This window comes from Coloeus monedula (assembly GCF_965178545.1).
Source record: "Coloeus monedula genome assembly, chromosome: 3".
NCBI lineage: Eukaryota > Metazoa > Chordata > Aves > Passeriformes > Corvidae > Coloeus > Coloeus monedula.
Window position 1 is genome coordinate 3,184,024 of NC_138783.1, and position 23,570 is coordinate 3,207,593.

Sequence of the window (23,570 nt, forward strand, 5' to 3'; positions counted from 1 at the left end):
CCGGGGTGACGGGCCCGGTGTCGCGTCCCCGCGGCCGCGGAGCTCCCGGTGAGGCCAATGCGCGGCCCCGCCTGAGCGCGCCACCGGGAGGGGCCGAGCGGAGCCGGAGTGCGGCCGCCGCAGCCCGGGGCTGACGCCGGTCCTCGCCGGCCGCCGCCGCCGTCGTGGCGGGGCCGGGCCGGGCCGCGTGTGGCGGAGCGCCCCGGGGCGCGGGCCGCGCGCAGCCGTTGAGCTGCGGGGCCTCGGCGGAGCCAGCGGTGAGCGGGGCGGGGAAGGGCCGGAGGGAGGCGGCGGGGCCTTGGCAGTCTGAAGGCTGACTCGCTCTGTCTGCGTCAGAGAGTGCATTTTATAGAAAGCGTAGGGCTTATAAACTAAAAAAGCGCTTCCACAGTGAGAGAGATGAGCAAGTGACACATGCGTGAATCGAAGTCGGGATTTTAGAGTTGCTGCTTTTTTGGAAACAAGAAAGGAAGGTTGGGAACATGGCTGGAAAGTGCAGAAGCTGCCTTGAAGTGCTGTACTTGTAGTAACAGCTCTTTACAGAAACTCTGATGGTCCTAAAGCTGTTCCGCACATATATTTGAGTGTTTCAGGCTTTCAGGACGTTGCAGTTGTTGCTTGCACCTCATTTAGCTCTTAATTGCAATTTTGGCAGAGAGGATGGTGTTCACAAATATTTTCTGATTATACCTACTTTGCTGCTCAGTCACTCGGTTTGTTGTTCAAAATATAACACAGTAAGATGCCCTTAAAATTGTCATTCAGACAAGGAACATTACAGCAGGAAGTTAAATAATTGAATTGTACGAGGAGGGTCAGCTCTAAATTGTTTAGCTGTGTTTCCAAGAACGTGAAAGCTCGATGTGATTGAAATAAATTCTGTGCTGTCAAAGCCTCTACTGAAGGTGGTGTGCTAAATGTACTCTACTAAATGATGTGCTGGCTTCACTGCTGAGTTTTACAGGTTTTTCGGCTTGTTGGTTTTGTTTGACCTCAGCAAGCTGACAGATGTAGTATCTGAAACAGGTTTGGGATGTTGTTAATGCAACCTCTGAAATACATGTCATGTGTTCCATACATATTTCAGGGATCCAGGCTCTCCAAACTGGCATAACCAAATGTGATTTGCTTCCCTACCACAATTTTTTCAGCAGTGTTGAATGTCCTTTCCTCCTAGAGTGACTTGTTTCTGAAAATGTTTATCTGATTTGTTAATTCCTGTCCATCCTCTCTTATGGTGTCATATTTAAGCAAGATTCCTGTGCTAGGGCATAGTTGTCCTCTACTCTTCACTCTTTAGTAAGTTCTCTTCGTCTCGTGAATCCCATTTGAGTGCTCTGGGCCATTTATATGCTCAAGAGCAATTTTGTGGCAGTTTGCAAAGATAGTCTGTATAAAACATGGGATGGGAATTGTTCTGTGGGGATGCTCAGGCCTTGAAAATGTTACATTTTTGTCATTTGACAAAATGACAATGGCACATTTTGTTCACTGAGCTGTTACATTTTGCTTTCTAGCTGAAAATTTCTGTAGCTATGCTCTCAAAAGTGAGCTTTGTTCAGACTTGCTTGTGGGTTGAGGCACCACAGCCCACTGCATGTGGGCTTTTTGCTTTTTTTTAATGATTTTTGTGTTCTTCAGAGCCTGATTTTAATACTTGCAACAGTTGTAATCACCTTGCTCTTTTTAGGAACTTCTCTACTTTTCATAGAGTCAGCTCTCCTGTGGAGAAGCTATTCTCAGGTTCTCATGGATAATGGAATATAAATGTTTAAGGAGTATCTTTTGCCTCTGCTTTGGATGAAACCTGACCTATTTCTGAGACTGAATGACAGCAGATCCATGCAAAGGCATCCTTGAAAATGAGCCTCATAAGATCAGGAGCAGTTCATTTCCTACCTGTATAAATTATCTAAACCACCACAGTTTATTAGGGTTCTTATAATCTTTAATTATTCAGGTTTTGGCATAATTTAAAATTCCTTTAGTTTGAGGTTAGTTATAATTTAAAATATGAAAGGAATTTTGAGATACGAGCTTTAGGAGACTCAGTAATTCTCAAGAGGGGAATATTCTGTCTCCTGCTTGAAAAGTGTAAAGTGGGATTGTGAAATGATGGAAGTACTTGGTACTTCTACTTAATTTAGTGACAATTACTAGATATCATTGCCAGTTCCTCAAAATGCTCACAAGAGAGCCCAGTTTCCTTGCTGTGGAATCTTTTTGTGTAAAAGAAATTGACAGTTAAATGAACATGCTTAGCAGGTAGGGATGTTCTTTGTTGGCTTTTAATGCCTTATCCTGTTATGTTCTTGTAAGCCTTACTCATGCTTGAAATTGGTCCTTATTTTCTGTCAGTCAGAAGAACAGTGGGACATGTTGGTGAGACAAGCACTGGAATTTTGTAGCTGGATGCATCTTGCTCCTCTAACTTGCAGGTTTCCTTCTGTGCTGTGGCCTTGCATTATTATTTGGGATAAGTACTGTGTGGTGGCTGCCCTGATCTGTAAAAGGGGGGTGGATGAAGTGTGAGAGGATGGAAAGAGGAAAGACATAATAAGACTGAACAGCCAGACTGCTGCCAGGGAAAAGGCTTGCCTTGCTTGTACAGAATGCTTAACTGTTTTTGTGGGCTTTTTCCCTTTTTTTTTTTTTTCCTTTCTAGCAGTGACAAGACAAGATCTGGGCCTCTGGGGTCTGTCTGCCAGTCTCCTTGGGTTGTCCTGGCCTGCCCACATTATTCCTGTAGCTTTGGTGGCTCTGAATGGCTGATGAAGAGGGATGTTCAGTCTAATGGCCAATTGCTGCAACTGGTTAAAACGGTGGAGGGAACCTGTCAGGTAAACATGGGAAAATATTTTACGTTTCTCACCTTCCCCAACTGTTTCACCTGTGTTTTGTTCATTGTTTCATATTTGCTCATGTCCAGCCTCTCACCCACCAGCACCCCCACGTCCTTCTCCCCAGGGCTCTTCTCCATCTGCTCATCCCCCAGCCTGTGCTGATACCAGGGATTGCCCTGACCCAGGTGCAGCACCTTGTACTTGGTCTTACTATACTTCATGAGGTTTCCACTTCTCAAGTTTGTTCAGTTCCCTCTGGATGGCTTCCCATCCTTCAGGTGTGTCAGCCCCACCACTCACCTGCAAACTTGCTGAGGATGTCCTCAGCACCTTTTCTATCTCATTTATGAAGATATTAAATAACACTGTGCACACTGGTCCCAGTATGGACCTCTGAGGGGCACCACTGGTCATTGATGTCCATTGGGACTCTGAGCTGTCACCACTATCCTCTAGCTGTGACTGTCCAATTAATTCCTTTGCTATCCACCAGTCCATCCATTGAACCCATCCCTCCAATATAGGCAGAAGTCCAGATAAGTTATAACTGTAATCCTTCCCTTGTTCACTGATCTGGTCACTCGATCAAAGAAAGCCTCTAGGTTGAGCACGGTAAAGTTTGTTTGGTTTTTTCCTTACTGTTTCAGTTTCTGCATTTTGAGATTGTAAAGTATAATTTGTGTAATTTTTAGGTTCTTTTCTCAGAGATTTTTGGCTCTTCTGAAAGAATTTATATAAATTATACTTTGTGTTTGATAGTGTTGCAGTTTTAAGTCTGCAAATAACAATGTTTTTTAGTATTACTTCACTTAAAGGGGCATAAAATTGAGCAAATTATTTTGACCACTCTGAGTCTTTGCAAATAGGAGGAAGAACTGAGGTATACACACATAAATATGTTTTTCCTATGGCTTTTAAAATCCTGTGGTGGTTAAAATTCTAACCTGTATACCAGTTTGCTAATAAATTGTGCATTCCTAGCACCACTGGTTTGCACATTTGCAGTCTAGATTGTTCCAGGTTGAAACAAAGGCATGGTAAGTCCCACATATTTACAGCATCTGGTGTTGACTACACAAGTGTTGTACACTTTATGGTGTTGTTCAGACACACTGATGGAGACAGAAGTGAATTCCTAATACAGGAAAAACTTTGAGGCAGAGAGATGGTAAAAATACAGGGGAATGGAACTGCAATTACAGAAATTGTTAAAGGGACCATGATCACACCAAATAAAATTTACAGTACCATGAAATTAAATTGCATCAGGCAAGTACAAGTTGAAAGCCACATCATTGTCTCATGTGAAACTTAGACCGTGATATTAGACTTCTCATTTCATACCTTGTTCTGCTGTTCTGTCTAATCAGATGATTCGAAATACTAAACACCAGGCACACAATAGTAACAGTGCCTTGGTGTTTTGATACCTCTTCTTTCTACTATTTGGTGGTAAATTTGCTGTGCATGTGTTAAAAAATATAATAAATGATGTGTAGCTAGAGGAAAAAAGTATCTTTCTCTTTTATTTTTTTTCTCCTTATGGAGGAAGGTGACACTAATAATGGTGGGTCTCGATAATGCTGGGAAAACTGCTACAGTCCGAGGAATTCAGGGAGGTAAGTGGTTAATTTATTATCCAAATGGAGCACTGAGAGTATCATTCCTAATTCTCAATCATTTAAATCTGAAAATATTGCTCCATGTCTTCATCTGTCTCTCCCTCCCATATTGTTGAAAGGAAATGGTGGTGGTTGTACTATCTAAATATCACGTCACATCTTGATATAAACATTAGAATGGACAATACAATCAGTGGAGTTGATTTTTTTTTTCTGTTTTTTCCTTGTGTGTATGTGCTGAAGTTGCTTTCAGGTGACCATGCAGTAATGTGCATACACCAGTAAACTTTATATGAAAATCAGTGTCGTAAGTATATATAAGGAGGAAAAGGTTCAAAAGAAGGAAATTGCGTGTATGTGTATAACAACATTAGGGATGATTCCAGCATTACATATTTTTTTATGATTATTTATAATTATAAAGTGATTATAAATAAAATTACCACTAAGAGACCACTCGATTTTGAAGGGTACTTTGCCATATAACATGCAAGCAGGATATAATTTGAGATAAAACTTGTACTTATGAAAACAAAAATTCTCTATGTTTTTATTTTTCTCCACTTGTGGGATTGTCTCTCTAAATAACTTTCATCTTGTGGAAGAACAAGAGTTTTGGCAGACTTGGTGGCTCCACCTCAAGTTTGTTTACTTGTGTTATGTAAGTTCACAGACATGGTAAAGCACAAGTAAAATCATGAATATTCTTTCATATTTCTCAGTCTTTGCCCTGAAAACAGGAGTGTTTCATTATTTAACCTTCCATTCTATTTGACAATTACCTTTACGACCTTTACCACCTTTACCATCTAAATGTAACAGCTATTTCTAGAAGTCCTGTTTTGCAGGGGAAAAAAATGACACAAAGATGTGCATTTCAAAAGGGGAACTCAAAGAAGATACAGTTCTGATTTCTGTGACTGTTCCCCATGGCTTAAGTGTCCTGAATGCCCATCTTGGCTGTCTTAAGGGTGGGAGCAGAAGGTTAATGGGGATTTAGCTTCCCCACTGCTCTTCAGAGCTCAGTGCTTTTGGCCAGGCCTTCATTTTTTTCCTCTCAACAAGCTGAATTTTACATCTGTTTCCCTTGCCTTATGCTACCAAGCTGCAGAAAACACAGATCCAATTATGTCAGCCCTGCAGACACAGCTTAGTGGTGTGAGGCAAGCCCAGGCTTTCTTTGCCCTCAGGACAAGGAGAGAGCAAGGTGAAGTATTAAAGATAAATTTATAATTTTTTAGCATATTGCATGGCAAACAAAGTATGTTTAGAAAAAACAAGCAACTAAAAATAAGCAAACAAACAGAGGCTAAAACCTGGCCTTGAATAAAGGGAATAAAATAATTTACATCTCAGAAGAACATGGTTTCAGTCATTTCATCTCAGCCCTTGGTTTGAACTTCTGAAGCTGTTTTGGCTACCATGAAGGATATAAAAAAAAAATTTGGCAGAGTACAAGGTTTCCCAGGTCATAGTGCATTTACTGTTTTGGTTGTTTTCCTTCTCAGACTTGGATTACTACCATGGAAATGCTGTATAACTGTTAAAATGGGAGCGTTGGTGGTGAGAGTGGAAGGGAAAATGCAGTACAGTGACCACCACTGCAGTGGAACTGTGGTGTAAAATACTAAAAACTGCTTATTGGGCTCCTTCCTTCCCACTTCTCCAGTGCTCCTATCTAAATTAATGTAAAGTAACTAGTTGAGAGACCAGTTAATTCAAAATTTCTTGAGGAGAGGGAAAATCTTCATGTAAGCAAAAATGTGGTCAACAATATTTAACAGGGAGGTGTCACTCCGTGTTTTTAAAATGCAGATTTTGCTACACAAATCCCATTTTAAAATCCTCTTTAAACTGAAGGCTTTCTTCTTTGACAGAGTCTCCTGAAGATGTGGCTCCAACAGTTGGGTTTTCCAAAATTGATCTTAAACAGGGACGCTTTGAAGTGACCATCTTTGATTTAGGAGGTGGAAAACGAATTCGGAATATCTGGAGGAATTATTATGCTGAGTCCTACGGTGTCATATTTGTGGTGGATTCCAGTGACATTGAAAGAATGGAAGAAACAAAGCAAGCCATGACAGAAGTTTTAAAAAGCCCTAAGATATCAGGAAAACCTGTTTTAGTGTAAGTAATGTAATAAATGTTCTCCTAATAATCTGAAACAGGGTGAATTTAGACCTAAAGAACTATTTCTGTTGTAACTAATAGTGCTGTAACTTTTAGCACTAACCAATATTGCAATTAGTTTTATGGTTTTATGTTTTATTTCATCTTTCTCAGGGATATTTATTTCTCTTCTCTTTCATTAACCATGGAAAAATAATAAGGTGGGATTTTTTAATGCTTTAAAATTCTATTACTTGAAATGCTAGGTTAAAAGGCTTTACAGATTTGGCTTGGCAACATGATGTAAAAATATTGTTGCTACTTATGCCTATGTCAATTAATTAAATGGTAAATGGTTGATTATATTCAGCAGTAGTGTGATCTCTCAGTAATAAATGATAATAAACCACTTAACACATGGTGGTGCTGCTGATACATGATCAACAAAATCTCATTAAAGGAAGCTTGCTTTAATTGTATTGGGCACGTGCTTTTTCTCTGTTTAACAGGCTTTGTAAAATATTGGAAAGAACTTACTTTATTAAATTCCACACCAAAAATATTTGATAACAAATACTCTTTTGAAGTTAAAAAATAAACCATGAAAGTTTAAAATGGTTTATCAAGTCAACATCTTCATGTCTGGTGAGCATAAGACCTCTGTAATGCATTAATTGCACAACATTTCTGTGCTATCATAAAGAATCTGTACAGGTAAGAGGAGAGGCCTGTTATTTTTAAGAACTAGTGATACGCTGCTGGTTTGAAGCTGAACCTGGCTAATTGTGTTGGTGGAGGGTAGTTAGCAAGGTAATGGTGTATATGTTGAAAATAGATTAGATTTTACCTTTCATTGCTCTGAATGTTACGGGCGCAGGGAAGGCAATAAGGCCAACTTAGTTTAACTCAAATGTGTTTTGAAAATGCAGCTGTGACAGTTGAAAACCGTGCAGTGTCTTTTAATTAAATACAACTTTATGGGGCTTTTTGGGTTGCATTTTAGGGTTTGGGGGGGCCCGTTTTTGTTTGGTTTGGTTTTGTTTTTTTCTTTTTTTTTTTGTAGAAATCTCTATGCCCTAACCCTGTAATGGGGTTTGTTTGGGTGGCTGACTGTACCTGCGGAGAACCCACTCACTTCCGTGGATCTTGATACTGATTTCTGATCCCTATCAGAAGTAGCTAATCAGAATGCAGAGTGTATTTATTAAATGATCTAATGGTGACTAAATAAAGTTTACTGATGTTATTACTTTTTATTAGATTAAACCTCAAGCCTTTGGTCAGAATTTGTTTTTGCAGTGTCCCAGTTCTGTGGAGGGATTGAGTAGTTTTTTGGTTTATGCTCCCTGTGTAAGCCTGTCTCTTGAGTTAAGAATTCTCTCCTGTATTGTCAGACTTCCAGATTTATGCTGAATGTTACCCTTTTAAAATATTATATTAATGTTCAGATTTTGTTTGTGGGTTTTTATAATAATGACTTACTTGCTATCCATGTAGCAATAAGTTCCCTAATACCTTGCTACATTTTTTTTTTATTAGTGCATTTTAATCTGTGCAGAATAGGCTGAACTGTACTATGTGGACATAAAATTGGTGCTAGATACTCTATCTTACAGAAATATGGAAATATGAGAAATCTGATGTTCAGTGTGATATTTGCTACTAATTTAATTGCTACTCTGCCATGTTGTTATTTAATGCAGCCCATGGAGGTGTCACAGAATCATTTTAAGACAATTTTCCTAAAGTGCTGATGGTATTGTCTGTTACTGTCTCTTGGTGTAAATTACTTGTCATTTAGCTTTTTTTACTGTTCAGTGTTATCACCTAATTTATTTTTATGGGTAAGTTCTTCTAGCAGCATTCTCAAGACTTACACAGGTATACAAGTTTAAATTTTCTTCATTTAGGATTATTTTTGTCCTTTATTTTATCAGAAAGGAACACACAGACATCATAATATGCAGGCAGATGCTGGTTTTGTTTGGGATTAATTGTGTTTGTTTGGGGTCCTTGTTTTGGTTTTTGGGGATTTTTTAAGTTGACATGGAGCACGTGCAAGAGGAAATGCAAGTCCATGTGCTGTGACTGATATTTTATAGCAGGGAGATTTCTGGGCAGGTATTTTGTTAGGAGAAAGCTGCTTCCTACCTGTTACTTTGGTGATAAGGGATTAGAGCTACTAATGTTTCACTTTTCTTCATAGAACACTTGCAGCTGGGCTTTAATTTGCTGGTTTTCTGCATATTGATATAACTGCTGAACACACTGGAAAGTTACTTTAGTAACTTTTACTGCAGAATTTCTGCTGTTAATAATTTTGAAGGCTCAATATCAAATTCAGTGTAAGTTGTAGTTCATATTTCATACTATTTATTTTTGGTTAATAGTGCCCTCTATTAAGGAAAAGGTTTCCACAAGTCTTTCTCACTTCCCAGTTGTCCTTCAGTGTGTTTTATATCTTTCTGTTTTGCCTGTTTCTAACCAATGTATATCTGGAAATGACTTGACTTATTCAGGCAGCTGTTTTCCTAAGTATTAGTGACTTGAATTTTATTCCACTGTTGAAATGCAGCTCTTGTTTATTGACTAATTTTTACTCTGCCCTTGGAACATAGAGGTAGTTTTTATATATGCAGTTAAGGGGAGATTATTTAATGACAGTTTCAGTGGTGTCATAATCTAAGTTTATTTTTTGTTGCTACTGTGTAAATAATATTTTTCACTTTAAGGTTTAGACCTTGATTATATTTTGATAGCAGTTAATTTCAGTTGCAATTTTAATTTGGAATGGAAGGAATCCAGCTATTTCTAAATATCACAATGGGAAGATAACTTTGATAGTAGATTGATTTTTATTTTTTCCCCCACTACGTGCAACTAAAGACATCCTGTTCACTTAGTGTCTTGCTGAACTGCCGTGCAGTTTGTTCTGCCTTCTCTGACTGTACCTGGATAAAGTGGTATTGATTGTGTCTTTGCACAGCACAAAGCAGTTAAGGAACACATTTCTGATTTGCTATTTGGTTTCAGCGTGGGATTTTTTTTTTTTTTTAAATTTCTTTTTGGGAATCACTTTTGTCTCAGTTACATTGCTATTTTCTGTTAAATTGCATGGAGAGCTGTTTCTCACTCAGATCCAAAAGAAGCTGGCTACAGGAGGTTCCTTCCAACCTAAATCATTCCCTGATTCTAGATTATGGGGAAGAGGATATAACAATGGAGTTCTGTTATTTTATTCTATTCTTTCTTCAATTTTTGTGCTAGCAAAAGTGAGACTGCAGATGTGAATGCATATTTAGGTAGGATAGGCAGCATTAAGAACATACCTTATGAGTGTGTAATTAAGGATCATACTCCCCTATCCTTACCTGGTACGGCTCTGCCTGTGGAGCTGAATAATATAAATACCTCTTTTGTGTCAGTTTATGAAAGGTTTTGAACTTTTCTTATAGAGGTAGTACTGAAATATTCCTGATAACTTTTTTGACGTCTTGTTTGGTTTAGGCGTCCCATTCTGGATTGTTACTAAAGGTGTCTGCTTCATGTGTGGATTTGTTTTGTAGAATTTCAGATTCCTGGGGAAAAAAAACTATTTAGAATTTGAGCAAGTAAATATAAGTGCCAAAAAACCACAAGGCAATTAAAAATACTTATTATTATTTTGTGAAAAGTAAATAAACCATTTTTATGAATCCTGTCTTTGAGGTTAACAGTATTTTCAATGCTTCCCAACAGCACAGGAAGTTCGTTGCCACATTGTTTCAGTTTGAGTCAGAAGAACCAAAAAGTGTCACTTTTATCCTTTGATCCTTTCCTGTAGTTCACCTCTTTCAGTGAAAGCCATAAACTTCTTTACTCTGTGTAGAAAAACAGATGCAGTTTTTCTTGAGAACTCCGCTGAAAGGAAAATAGGAAGAAAAGTGAAGCAGTTGAGGGGTCTCGGGAGTGTTTTCCAAGATCAGTTTGGTGTGTAGGAAACATCTGATATTTGAAGCAGTTCATTTCTTGTGTTACCTGCAGCACGGACAGCACCAACAGCAAATTGCTTTGCAAGGGTTTCTCTTTTTATACCTGACTGCAAGCCCAAACTTTTCTTTAGATACTTGAGTATATTCTTGAGTGTTGTTCATGCAGATTTCTATGTTGTTGATCATCTCCCCTTGCTCCTCCACCAGAACTGAGATTTGGATGAAGAGTTCTTTCACATCTTTGATCTGGTTCTCCAGATTGACCAGTTCTTTGTGTCTCTGCTCAATCTCTGACAGCTGAGCTTTAGTAATCTTGACTTCAGTGAGTAGATTTTCATTGAAAATCTCCCATTTTCCTTGCTGGAGCATGTCATTGACTTCCTCCTCAGATACCTCTTTACCGGCGACCTCGAGCTGGCGGACGATGAACGTCCTGCACTTGTCCTGCTTGGCGGTGATGGCCTCGTTGTAGGAGAGCATGGCCTGGAGGTAGCGGTGGGACAGGAAGGTGTGCTGGGCAGCCAGGATCCTCACCGTGGCTCGCGCTGGCCCATGCTCGTTTTCAGCTTTCCTCACTGTTTTTGCCAGTTCGTCCAAACATTTTCGTACGTGTTCCGCTTGAATTTTGATTTCCCTTGCTATGTTAGATTCCTTTTTAAGAACACTGAATCTCCTCATTGAGGAGACGAGGCTTTTTTGTTGTTGACTGAATTTACTGACTTCTTCCACCAGATTATTAATTTCGTTCTGCAGCTTCTGGATTTCGTGCAAGTGCCTTACAGTTATGGGCTCTTTTTCGTAAATAATGGCCTGCTGTTCAAACTCCTCCTGCTCCTCTTCTTGTACAGTTGCACCATTGTTTTCCCCAGCTATCTGTAGTTCCTTAGCCCTCAGTTTAAGCTCTTGCAGACGGTCTCTCATGGTTTTTGTGGTCAGGATTCTTTCCTGGTTTAATTTTTTTTTTCCCCTCTTGCAACACCAGAAGTTAATTCCAGTATCTTTTTTGTTTGGTTGGTTTTGTTGCACTGTAATCAAAATGTAACAACAATCAATGTTAGTGGTTATATGTATAAGTGAAAAGTAGTTTTGGAGATTAGAGCTACTTCCCTCTGCACCAAAGTAAAAGTAGCAATGAGTTGGAAGTGTGGACAAATTGTGATTTGTAGCCCAAGCCCATTTTTGTGGTAAATTTGTGAGGCAGAGCACAGAATTTAGACCAGAGAAGTGTGGAGAGGACTTTTATTTTGGGGACAAAGAGAGGAGTAACTCCAATTATTTTATCGTTGTTCTTTACTTGATGAAAGCTACTCAACCTATAAATTTTTTTGGAAATAGAAGTGAGTGTGCTGTGCCATTTTTGGATTCTCAGTAGGAAATATTTCAGTTTTTGAGATTATGAGACAGAATTTGTAACGAAACAGCTTTCTAGCATGAATTTAGATTATTAAATAGCCACACTCAAAAGCCCTTCTCCATTTTCCTTGCCTTCCCTTGCCCGGGGAGTTAGATAGTAACTGAAGCAGTTAACTCTACAACAAAACAGAACAACAGCACTCTCATCATTTAAGAACTCTAATAATTTAGCATGAAAATAGATTAATTTTTTAATGTTTGAGTTTTTGTGAAGTGGAATCCATATCACTAATGTTGCTGCGTGAAGATTTTCTAAGCCTTCTTTGAATTACTGTTATCTATTCCTACACTGTCATTTACCTTCTTCATAAAATTGATGCAAATGTGCAGTGTGCACCCCAGTGGGCTACAATTCAGTGCTGTTTCTTATTTAATAAAAAGCAGATATAGTTTTGTTTTATTCCCTAGCTGTTGTGCAAGCTTTACTGGAGATAATTCAGAGAAAGATATTTCCTAAAACACGCCCAGTGGAAACTAAGTTCAACTATTTTTAATCACAGGGAAGAAGGTATTTTTCTCAAACTCTACATGAATTATTTCCTTGGACTGTGATCAAGAATGGAAAATTTCAGTAAGAAGTAACATGTTCAGGACTAGAAGATTATGGGATTTTTTTTACTTAGGGTCTTCTGGTTCAATCAAATGTGTGTCTTTCAAAGGGCTGTTCAAGCATAAAGGTTAAACAGCACAGTGGCATCTTTCGGCTGTTTCACAGCTTTTAGGGCAGTTCTCTAAGATAGTAGCATTTTATAGGTGCAACTCTTACTAAACCCTGATTCTACAGATTGTATGGGTTTTTTAGCAAGCAAATGTAGTACTTATAGTATCCAAAATGATGCGTTTCAGTAGCTGCAAAGGATCAATCCAGTAACCTGTCAATATGCAAATGATTTTGTTGTATTTGAACAGTTTCAAGTGATACTGCTGTGGGATCTCTGCTCCCCTATGCATATTTAAAGTCTCTAAATATATTTTTGCGTAGAATAAGTCATGGAGTTCAACAGTGTGGACACATCTTCAGACTTAAATCTGGCTTTCTGCAGGAGGATTAGCTGAAAAGCAAAATTTGAAATGCTTCAGAGGTCAGTCATGAGAAAGAATGTTGATATTCTACCCTGGTGTGGATTTTCCTTACTGCTTTTTTTTTTCCCCCTTAATGCCTTAATATTTGAATTTAGTGTTTGTTGACTCACATCAAGAGAATCCCAAAAGCCTGGCAATCATTAGAAGTGACAGTAATGTGCTGAAACTTGTGATCAGCCAAGCTTGCAAGTTATTTATTGGAGAATGTTATTCTGGGGGAGGGAAATGCAAAATATACTCATTTTGTTACAGTAATGACTCTCCATTGCTGAAGTTTTCTATTGATGTCCTCATGGCAGAAGTCAGGCAGTTTCTCCCAGATAACCTTCTTCAGGAATGTTCCAGAGCTGCTTGGCACCACCAGCAGGGAAAGTTCAGCCTGGGGCATGTGAAAGGCCCAGGGCTGCTAAACAGGGATTCAGAGAAGTGACCTGAAAATCTGTTCTAGTCTAGCCTCACACGTCTGCTGACCCATGTTAATTTAGCAGGGCTGGGCAAACCTGGGATTAAAAGCAAGTTCTAAGGGCACCATTAATGCTTATGGTATGAGGTGAAAAGAATTTCTTGTGTCCAAGAGAACTGGTGCATTGCCCTTGAAATAGCTGTGTTCCTTGGGGCTGGAGGGAGGAGCCTAACAGAACTGCAAAACAAATCTGAGAATACTGCTAAATATCAAAGGAGTGAGCAGAAAACACGGGAGATTTTTTTGTGTCTTTAAAGATCAGTCTCACAAAAGACTGGAATGTAAGCAATTGAATCTTAGCTTCATATCTTCTCTACTGTTGGGCTTGCCTTCAAAGCCTGCCACTGAACAGGCTTGCCAGTAATTGTGCTTGATTATACTGGCAATTGGAACACATGCTGGTTTCAAAGAAATGAGGATGTCTTCATGACAGAGATAACCTTGGAAATTGTTGGCTTGGCTTCTTGAGTATTCCACAACAAGCTCTGTTCATTTACTGAGTCCTTGTTTTTGTCCTACTTGTTTGTATATAGGGGCACATCCTGTTTTTCTTTTGATTAAAATGAAAGCACTTCACTTTCCTTGAAGTTTTTGTCAATAAAGGGAGAATACGCCTGTTCTTGAGAGTTGAGCAAATGGAATACGTGGACTGAAAGCACTCCAGTGACTTAGTGTGGCTCTTACCTTCAGTGCCCCTTGCCGTGTTATTATCATGCAAACCCATTGGTGATTGTTTGTTCTTATCGAAGCATCTTTATATATAGCTATATATATAGTTGACAGGTTCAGAAATGCAATTTTCACGTCCTTGTCAAATATATTTTAAGGGTATTGCAAGAGTCTTTGACTTCTGATAACTTGGCTGTGTTGCTCCTCAGGGTTATATGAATCTCTCCAGTCCAACTGATGCCACATGTGACTGGGACAGTCTTTATAAAGACAAGTATCTTGGCACACTGACTGGGTGAATAATAGATCCTGGTAGCTGGACCACCATTAGAATCTGTCATGATGATAAAGTATGGCCAGAATTCAAAGATTAATAATGAGTTTGATGGAAATGATATATTTTATATTATCTTCTCCATTTGAAAAAAAAAAAGGCAAGTTGAAAGGTCCACTTGCTTAATTGCAAAGCAGCCACATAGATATTCTTCCACCTGTCTGATAAATTTATCAGTAGAGCCAGGAAACATGGAACCTACATCCAAAATTAAGACTTGGGCTACATTGAAAGACATAACTGGATATGTGAAGTAGGTAAGTTGATAAGGAACTGCTCTGTTTCTGGTTGTAATTAGGCTTAATGGCTTCTTACTTGGCTTTGATGGATTGTTTATTTCTTCCCCAACTCCCCAGAACCTCCTGTTTATTTTCATTTCCATAGTTTTGTTCACTATTTCTTACTTATTCAGCGCTTTGATTAAAATGCCTGACTGCAAGGGCTCTGTTTGTATCTGATCTTTGCTACAATTTGCCTCCTTACCTTGGTTTTAACATCCTGCACATTCTTCCAGAGAAGAGGACTTGCAGGCAATCAAGGTACAGAATCCTCTGTTTAAGAGCTGTTTGAGATGTATGATCTGTGTTTTGGCTCATGCTGCTTCCTATACCTGTGCTGAAATAGCTATTTTTTTTTTTGTTACTGTTTTTTTTTTGTAGTTGGGGGGGAGGTTTGGTTTGTGGTTTTTTGTTTTTTTTTTTTTTGTTTGTTTGTTTTGTTTTGTTGGGTTTTTTTGTTTGTTTGTTTTGTTTTTTTGGGTTTTTTTTTGTTTTTTTTGGTGTTTTTTTGAATGACTGCACCAAAAATAAATGTGGGTTTGTTTTCCTGACCTATAGCTGTGAGTCATTTAAGGGCACTGGGTAGATGATGCTTTCAGGCAACATGTCCCAAAGGAATTTCATGTTACATGTAATCCTAAACATTTCTTTTTATTAGTTTTTAAAATTCATTTCCAAGCTGCAGTGAAGTTACATTATAGCTCTGTCCTGTGGTTCCAAGAAACCCATCTAACTTATTTCCAAGCACAATGGCGATGAGTAAACCTTCTGGAGTTTGATTACTGCTTAAGTGTCCTAAGTTAGCAACAAAAAATTAGTGAGAGACATATACTGTTGAAATGCATGTAGTTTAAAATCCTAATAGTAGTCTTTGGGGAAAGCTGGTGTCTTGAGTGGAAATTCAGTTTGTGCTCTCTCATGTTCTCACACGAGAAGAAGAAACTTGTTTGGCAGTGTTGTGGAATTTTGCCCTGTTACTCAAAGATGTATCTGAAGTAACAAAAGTAGGATATCTTGTTACAAGTTACATTCGTTTTCTCCTTTGTTTAAGACGTTTCCTTTATCTTGAATGCCTTGTAAACAAATGTGCTTAAACCAAGGATTAGGAGATGCAAGGTGGTTGGATGAAAATATCCTCTTAAGCGTGTCTGTCATAAGAGAAGTCCTTGGAAAAACATACTTAAAAATAGTTCTAAGTTCAAGTATGGGAGTGGTTCAACGAGAAAATACCAAAGGCAGAGAGCTTGCCTTGCCTAAAAATATGCCACAGATGAGATGATAGTGCAAAATCAGTAATGGTTTCAGCAAAGGGGATGATCACAACATCTCTCTGGGCAACCTCTTCCAGATCCTCAGCCCTCTCACAGTAAAGAATTTCTTCCTAACATGTGATGTAAATCTTCCCTCTTCCATTTGAAACACTTCGCCCTTGTCCTGTCAGTGTCTGCCTGTGTAAAAACTGCCACAAGACTTCCCAGGGAAACCGAAATTACCAGTGTGTAGAAGAACAGAAATGCTGCATTTGAAGTAAGGTAGCTTGGTAATTCTCTTGATTAGTGTGAAATGGATCACAGGAGGTGGAGAAATGTGGATATTGAGTAAAAAATCAAGAAATTCAAATGTTATAAAGCAAACCTGAGTATTCAAACAATTCATAAGGTGGGGAAGAATTAGGCCAAAGTTGCTGGAAAAGTGGAACCAAATCATCCTGCTCTGGAGGTTTCCAACAGACATGGAGAGGGGGGAAACAGACTTAAAATAATTCAGGTGTTCTTGAGCCTTTGACCACAAATCTGTAACACAGTCATGTTGTAGGAGATGTAGCTGTCTTGTGTTGGTGTATTGCTATTTTATGAAGTATTTGGTTCAGAGATAGACACGGTGAATCAGCTGCAAATCTGAGCTTGTTCCTTGGAGTTTTGAAATCTTTGTTATGGTTGTATGGCAGCAAATGAGGACTTGAGGAAAAGTATCACCAGCATTTCCATGTCTACAGACAGCAGTTCTCACATTCCTGCTGATACTTTGGATAATGGGAGGTGAGGAGTTCATGCTTTTGCACTGACATATATCCCAGTGAGGGTGATGGACACTGCACCTCACTGACAAAACAATGATCTCACTCTGCCAGTCACTTAATCTGCAGCTAATTCTCTGTAATTGGTAAGAACTTCATGTTCTGATGGTGATTTTTTCACCTATTTAACCAGAGATTTACTGTCAGTAGTGCTCTTCAAGAGTCCTCACAAACCTAAAGATCACAGAAACCTAGAAAGAAAGTCATAATCTCCTCTGCCCAAAGATCACATCATTAAGGTCCAAATATTGATATATTTTAAAGAAGTATTGGAAAATAAAATAGGAGCAAGAGAAAGGGCTGCAACAGGATAGAATACAGGTGGAATTGTTTCCATTTAATAGGGTATATAGTTTGAACTCATACTTAGCAGCTTTGTATTGCTCTGAGTGGGTGGTGTGAGAGATTTGTCTTCCTGACAGTAGAACTGCAGACTGTAAATTTGCCCTGTGCAACATCCCACCTGCTTTACATTCCCATTTCATCTCTGTCAGACCACAGAGCTGCCTATCACAGCCTTGGAACTCACCTGTGATAAATGTAAGGATTTTCAGGCAGGCTTTTAAAAAAAATATACAGGCAGTTTGACTATATTTAGTTTGCCTAGGGTTTGATAAATCAAAGTGAAATAGAGTATAAGAAAGCAATTAACTTTTTTTTTAATCTTGTCCAAAAATATATTGCTATATCATTTCTTGTTGTTTGTTTTGGAAATACACATCTGGAAGCTGGACATAACTTTCTTTGTGTGAGCTCAGACATCTTTGGCTGCAGCCTGTTTGACCAAGAGGTGTGATTGAACTGATAGCAGAGCAGAGTGTGTCAAGAAACGTTTTCAGTAAATAGGAATATGATTCAGACCTATGGTGAGAATGAGGCCACTTAACAAAATGAATCAAATTATAATTGCTGGTGTTCTTGTGAGCAGTTCAAAAGGTAATATGAGAATGAAGTTGCCTAGAGATACTGTAAACAGGAGGAGTTTAGAATCTTAGTTTTAACTGTTCTCTTATTTATATGTCACCTGGAGGAACTGTGCAGGGAAAATGTTCAATTAGAGAAATGTCTCCTATAGCTCCCTGAAGTTGCGTGAAAGCAGGCTGATAGTCTTGTAGCACTTTATTCCCCATTTTTTCATTATAGTTTACCATAATATTCAAAGGATTGTTTTGCATGAGAATTGAAGGCATGAATTGAAATGAGTCCCTTTATTTGAGAAGGAGCCACGTGTCAACCATCAGAAGTTACTGATGGTTTGTAATTGTTGTCAGCAATCCAGAAGGGGCAGGGGCTTAAAATGCTAATGAAGAACTTGGTTGAAGGTCTGTTAACACCTTTTTGTAAGGCAATCTGCAAAAAATCACCTGATAGAGCAGGTGATTCATCAGAACTTCATCAAGAGTGCTGTCAACGGGACACTTGAAACTGTTGTTTGTTAAAAGTATAAAGAATTCTGTTTTCCATGACTTCCTCAAAAACCTCGTGAAGTGCCAATAACTGAAGAAGGAACAAGCAAAACAAGCTGACAAGTGACTTATTTTTCCCTGTTTGTGGGTCAGGAGTTTGCCTTTCATGGATGTTAACATAAGCAAAGCATAAAGAGATGAACAAAATTTTTCATGCTGGATCTGCTGACGCCTCACTTCTGTGGAATAAAACATCCTTCTGATGGCTGTCCACAGGATTGCCCAAGAAAAAGGTTAATAGAGGGATAAAAATTCCAAAGGGAAAAAGGGTAGAGCAGCATTTTCAAATAGAAGATTCACTGTAGGCTGAAGAGTGTAATTGGTTTTCCCCCTTGTTTAAACTGCTGTTAAATTCAAAGGTTCTGTCTTCATTTTCCCAGCCAATTCCATCCCTCAAAGCTGTGGATTCTTGAAGTAGCCTTAAAGACTAATTCTTGATCTTGGGTAAACCATACTCATAAAGATTCATTGTCCTACAGTTGCTTTTAATCATGGTGGTAGTTCTGATGCTGTAATATTTTGACCTCAGGGATGCTTTGCTCTTAATTAATTTTGATGGACACTATGTAGGTCTGACCCAAAATTTTGGGGTTATGATCACTGATTCTGATTAAATGTCACCCTAAAAGTAGCACATTGAGACGTTTTTACAGATTTTGTATTGTAAAGGAAACTCTTAATACTGGTTTGGTTTTTGTTGGTTTTTTTTTTTTTCCCCTCTTTGCTCAGAAATTGACATTTTATAAACAGGTCAAGGAACTTCCATAGCATTGAGACCTTGTTTTTCTCTGGCAGAAGTGGCTTCTAATAGAAATATTGTCACTGAGCTGTAGGTGTCACTTGTGCCAATGCACACATACGCTCCCTTTGCACATTGTTTCCCGTGACTTTTAAAGTTCAAAAGCTCTCCAGTTGCTTAGAAAAATCCTACTTGATATAAAAGCAGTAGGTGCCTACTTTCACTTTATTTCTTGCATGAGGTAAGTTTGTTACACTAAGACAATTCAAATATACTTTATGTGAAATTGAAGTAAGCCAAGCATGATTTTATAGATGAAAGCTTCTTACTCAGCAAACTTAATATGATAAACTAACATCCACTCCGCTGTGCTTTCAAGTATGTTTTGATATATACCTCCTACAGGTTTTTAAACATGAAAAATTGCTATATGTGAAGTTCAACTGACTTGGAAAATTAAAATCAAGGTCTATCTTTTAACATAACTGATGTATTCCCTAAAGAAGGGTTTTTTTTGCAAAAAACTTACCTCAAACCCTGGTGTTCCTGTGCATGAGCAGCAGAGCTGTGAGTCCAGATTCACCCACAGCAATACCTAATTCTTTGCAAGATAGACATACATTATTTTTATGTCTTGACACTTAGGCACATTTCCATCCTAAACCCCACTACAAAGCCTTTTTCTGATATTTGCATATTTAGAAACATTAAGTAAGAGAAGGGTATTTACCTCTGAATCCTGTGCTGGTGGCCTTTGTTTTACCTTTTACAGAGGAACTCCTGAGGTTAAGCTTCAGTATAATCCCAAAAACATTTTTCCAGAATATTTCCCTAAGTAACGTGTCTTGAGTGACGTTCCATGAAGTATTTCCTTCATTCCTCCTGCTTCTAATTCTTATGTAGTTGTCCAAGTGTGATCATCCTCAGGAGTGGCAGAGAGAGAAACTGCCTTCTGCAACTGCAGGAGACAAGCAAATTGATTACTTACTGCTTGGGGAATCTGGTTGTGCCTGTTTGAAAGCCAGCCCTGCTGGGAGGCGGATCCCTCTGGAGTGCCCGGGAGCAGGAAGTGCCTTGGAGCAGCTCCCCTTAAAAGACGCAAGTGGAGCAGAGCCTACCTTGGAAGCACAAGTGTAAGTGGAGGCTTTGCTGTCTTCTGCAGCAAAGCATGAGGGAAAAGGAATTGAGGGTAGATGGATCTGTTCATGGAAAAAAAGCCCCTGCAGAATAATGCCTTTTACTACAGTGTCTTAAAAATATTTGGACTCCGTTTAGAAGTTTGACCTAAAGTCTGAATTGGGCAGGGGGTACAGCAGGAGATGGACCTGAGCAAAACCACTTCATTTCCTGGGGAGCATTAGGCAGAGACAGCTGTTTGGATATGCTACTTCTCCAGATACAGCACCTCAGCCATATTTTTGGAATGCAGTCAGTATTGCTGCAGAGAAGATGGAAACTAATTGACCAGAAAGACAAATATGACACCTTTGAAGGTGTTAGAGGTTAAAAATCGGCTGCTACTGTGAGCTGTGGGATGTTAATGTCAAACTGCCGCTGAGCTATGCAGCTTACCAGCATTTCATTCTGCTTCAGCTGTGCTTTGTAGGCTGTGCAGAGCAAGAACGTCGGAAATAGTGCAGTTATTTAATCTTCAGGTGAGAGAGGAATAGGCTGTGGCAACAAACACTGCCCAGAAATATTTCCTTCAATTAGATCTAGATGAATTGACAGCACTGCTGAGGAATGCCTTTTGAGACTAAGGGGCAGCACAGTAGGATTTTCAGACTGTAACAAAATAGGTTATGTGGGGGAGAAAAAACGTGGAGGTAGTTGTTGCCGGTCTTTTAATTAGTTTTTGAATTTCATCTCAGTTTTTCACTGGTCTAGCTTTGGTTTCATAGCTCAATACTGAGAGGACAAGTCTTGTTCTAGCTGGTTGGTGAGAAGAAACAGTGCCAGAGTATCATAAACATATTTAAAATAAGATAGGTTCTGTAAATGCATTGAGCAGCAGTTTGGGAATCCCTGCACTAAATCATTCAAAGCACTGTGAAAGTTCTCTCTTTAACAATAGTGGGAACTGATTATCGAGGAAGGGCAGAGAGAAGAGCTTTATGCTCTTTATAGCTCTGCAGGCCAGTTCAGTAAATTGATTATCAGTAGGACATAGGGATTTTTATCCCCAGGGTGTTGATAAATAAGTGAATGGTTTGGACCACAAGTGGTTAAGAATGATGAAGATTTAGAGAGACTGGACATTTGAGAAGCTGCTTTTCTATGGTCTCCTTCATAAACAAATTCTTCTTGAGAAGAAAGATGAAAGATTAGATAATGAAATGTAGCTCATGAGGGTAATGGTGACGAGGAATGTGGGGTTTTGAGCTGTAGATGCAACACAGCTTTTTTTCTAATGTTTTTGAAGCTAAAAAAATCTCTTGGAAGTAAAATACTTAGAATTGAAGCTCCCATACTGGAATTCTAGAGAATAGGAAGAATAAGGTCTTAGATCAAATTAAAGTGCTGACAAGTTCTGCTAACTATGGAGTGAATTCTTCCCGCTGTTCTTTCCCACCAAGGAGTTAACATAAATACAAAGTACAAGCTTTGGTCTAACATTCCCTAAAAGCCATTTGAGTTAATGATAATTACTTGAGATTTCAGGAGGAAGACTATGGTATCTGGTTCCAAAACCTTCTGCCACTGTGCTCATGGAAGCCACATATTTGTCGTCTTATCCAGAAAATTGAATCAGAGTTCACATGTCATTGAAATATTGCTAAATTTCGGAGCAATGTTATTTGAGAGTGCAATTTCTTTATTAGAGAGAAGCAAGTACAGATTTCATATTTTCTAATGCTATGCAGCACTTAGCTTGGATTATTACTGTTGTAGAAAGTGCAAAATAAAGTTGGATTGTATTTTTACACTCCTAAATGAATGTCTGTCTTCTAGAGTCCTCTTTCCTACCATAAATAAGTGACAAGACAATGATCTTCATCTTACAGAGTACTTCTTCTGTAAGCTTTGTGGGGGTGTTTTTGCTTTCCTCTATTTAATAAAGTATGTTTATTAGACCCATTCATGCAAGTTCCTCTCTCCACACTTCAAGTTTTACTTAGGAAGAGCAAGCTCAAAACACTGGCATCAGAGAGAAGTACTGGGCAGTAGGCAGAGCTGAGATGATTCTGAAGCACTTTTACACAGGGAAAAGCTCATGGTTTGCAAAGTTGCAAAACTGTGAACGTTCATCCAGAGACTCCAGCAGATTGTGATGTGTTGCTTTAGATGTAAAACAGGATGGTCTTTTATGTCCATTTTCTTAACTGTAAATATGATTTCTTTGTCTAAAATAAATTATTTCTAATTATTAAATTATTACTAAGCATCTTAGTGATTATCTAATGTTAGTATCTGATGAAAATGGTGCATAGACTAACATGCTTATTAAGTAGAAAAAATAATTAAAGCTGAAACAAGGCATTTTATCTTTTCTTTCTCTTCTCCCTACTTTTGTCACAAACTCAGGTTTTGGAGATGTGAGAGTCTTTCTTGTGTCAGGATGCTGAGTGTTTCTTTTGATCTTTCCTCTAGGCTGGCAAATAAGCAGGACAGAGAAGGAGCTCTGTCAGAAGCAGATGTAATCGAGTCCTTATCTCTGGAAAAGCTGGTTAATGAACACAAGTGTCTCTGTCAAATTGTAAGTAGATTTCAAGATGCTGTATTTTCTCATGTCTGTGTAAAGCTTCCATTAAGGTAGGAAATTGTGCTACATTGTATAAAACTGAAATTTAGATGGAGTATTCACTGTCCTGTTAAGAAAAAATGCAGCAGGAAATCATTGTGGGGGGAGCCAACCCAGAAATCTTTATGAAAGCTACTTAATATTGGTCAGTATTTCAGATAATTTATCCAAATCAGTAGTCCCTGAAATTTCTTTAACCCTTTGTTTTAATCTACCAGTGTCTTAGGTAGGGCTTTACTTCCACAATCTTTTTCTGATGGCAATAAGAAGCATTTTGAAAGATAATGAGAGTTATGCTGTTATTAACCAAAAGAAGGAGGCAGTTTTGCAAACCATTTCAGTATTTGGTATTTGGGTTTTGAAATTTAAATAATGATTTTAATTCATTAGGGAGATTTGCAATACTACCTGTTGCTATTATTTTCTCTAGGAAGCTGAGTTATAAAAGGGCATAGCTCTGTTTATTATGTCATGATTCTCTGAGTGCTTTTCTTCAGTTAGTGCACTTTGCACTATGCACATGTAGTAATCATAAAAATCAAAATTGCAAGTTCATCCTTGTTTTTTTCCAAGGAACTTCTGTGCCAAAAATATTTTCTTGAAAAATATTATCAGTAAAAAAAGACCTGAAAGATATTAGTGTATTCCAATGCTTCTGAATTGCTTCATTGCTGACATATGCCAGTAAAATGCTGTTCTTGTTCGTTATTTATATCTTGTGTGTAATTAGGAAAGGAGCCAGATCACAGAGTCTTCAGACT

At 38.5% G+C, this 23,570-nt stretch overlaps 2 protein-coding genes across 7 annotated transcripts in view; one reads left to right on the top strand and one right to left on the bottom strand.

The window, feature by feature from the left end:
• The first annotated feature begins 19 nt into the window (after positions 1 to 19).
• Positions 20 to 23,570, top strand: part of ARL13B (ARF like GTPase 13B) — a 33,758-nt gene continuing 10,207 nt past the window's right edge. For 4 of the 6 annotated variants that reach the window (XR_014226260.1, XM_082277540.1, XM_082277544.1 and 1 more), the window contains exons 1-5: positions 20 to 257; positions 2,666 to 2,840; positions 4,396 to 4,462; positions 6,343 to 6,592; positions 22,659 to 22,764. Coding sequence is in view for 5 of the 6 variants with exons in the window: in XM_082277540.1 (XP_082133666.1) it covers positions 2,772 to 2,840; positions 4,396 to 4,462; positions 6,343 to 6,592; positions 22,659 to 22,764 (492 nt within the window). In the remaining variant the exon portion in view is untranslated. Of the gene's footprint in view, positions 258 to 2,665; positions 2,841 to 4,391; positions 4,463 to 6,342; positions 6,593 to 22,658; positions 22,765 to 23,570 lie in introns of all 6 variants that reach the window. The other 2 variants (XM_082277542.1, XM_082277541.1) reach the window with 2 other exon arrangements.
• Positions 10,588 to 11,466, bottom strand: STX19 (syntaxin 19; the record flags this gene model as incomplete). The annotated part of the gene is made up of 1 exon (XM_082278637.1): positions 10,588 to 11,466. The coding sequence occupies one exon, from the start codon at positions 11,464 to 11,466 to the stop codon at positions 10,588 to 10,590; it is 879 nt and encodes a 292-aa protein (XP_082134763.1).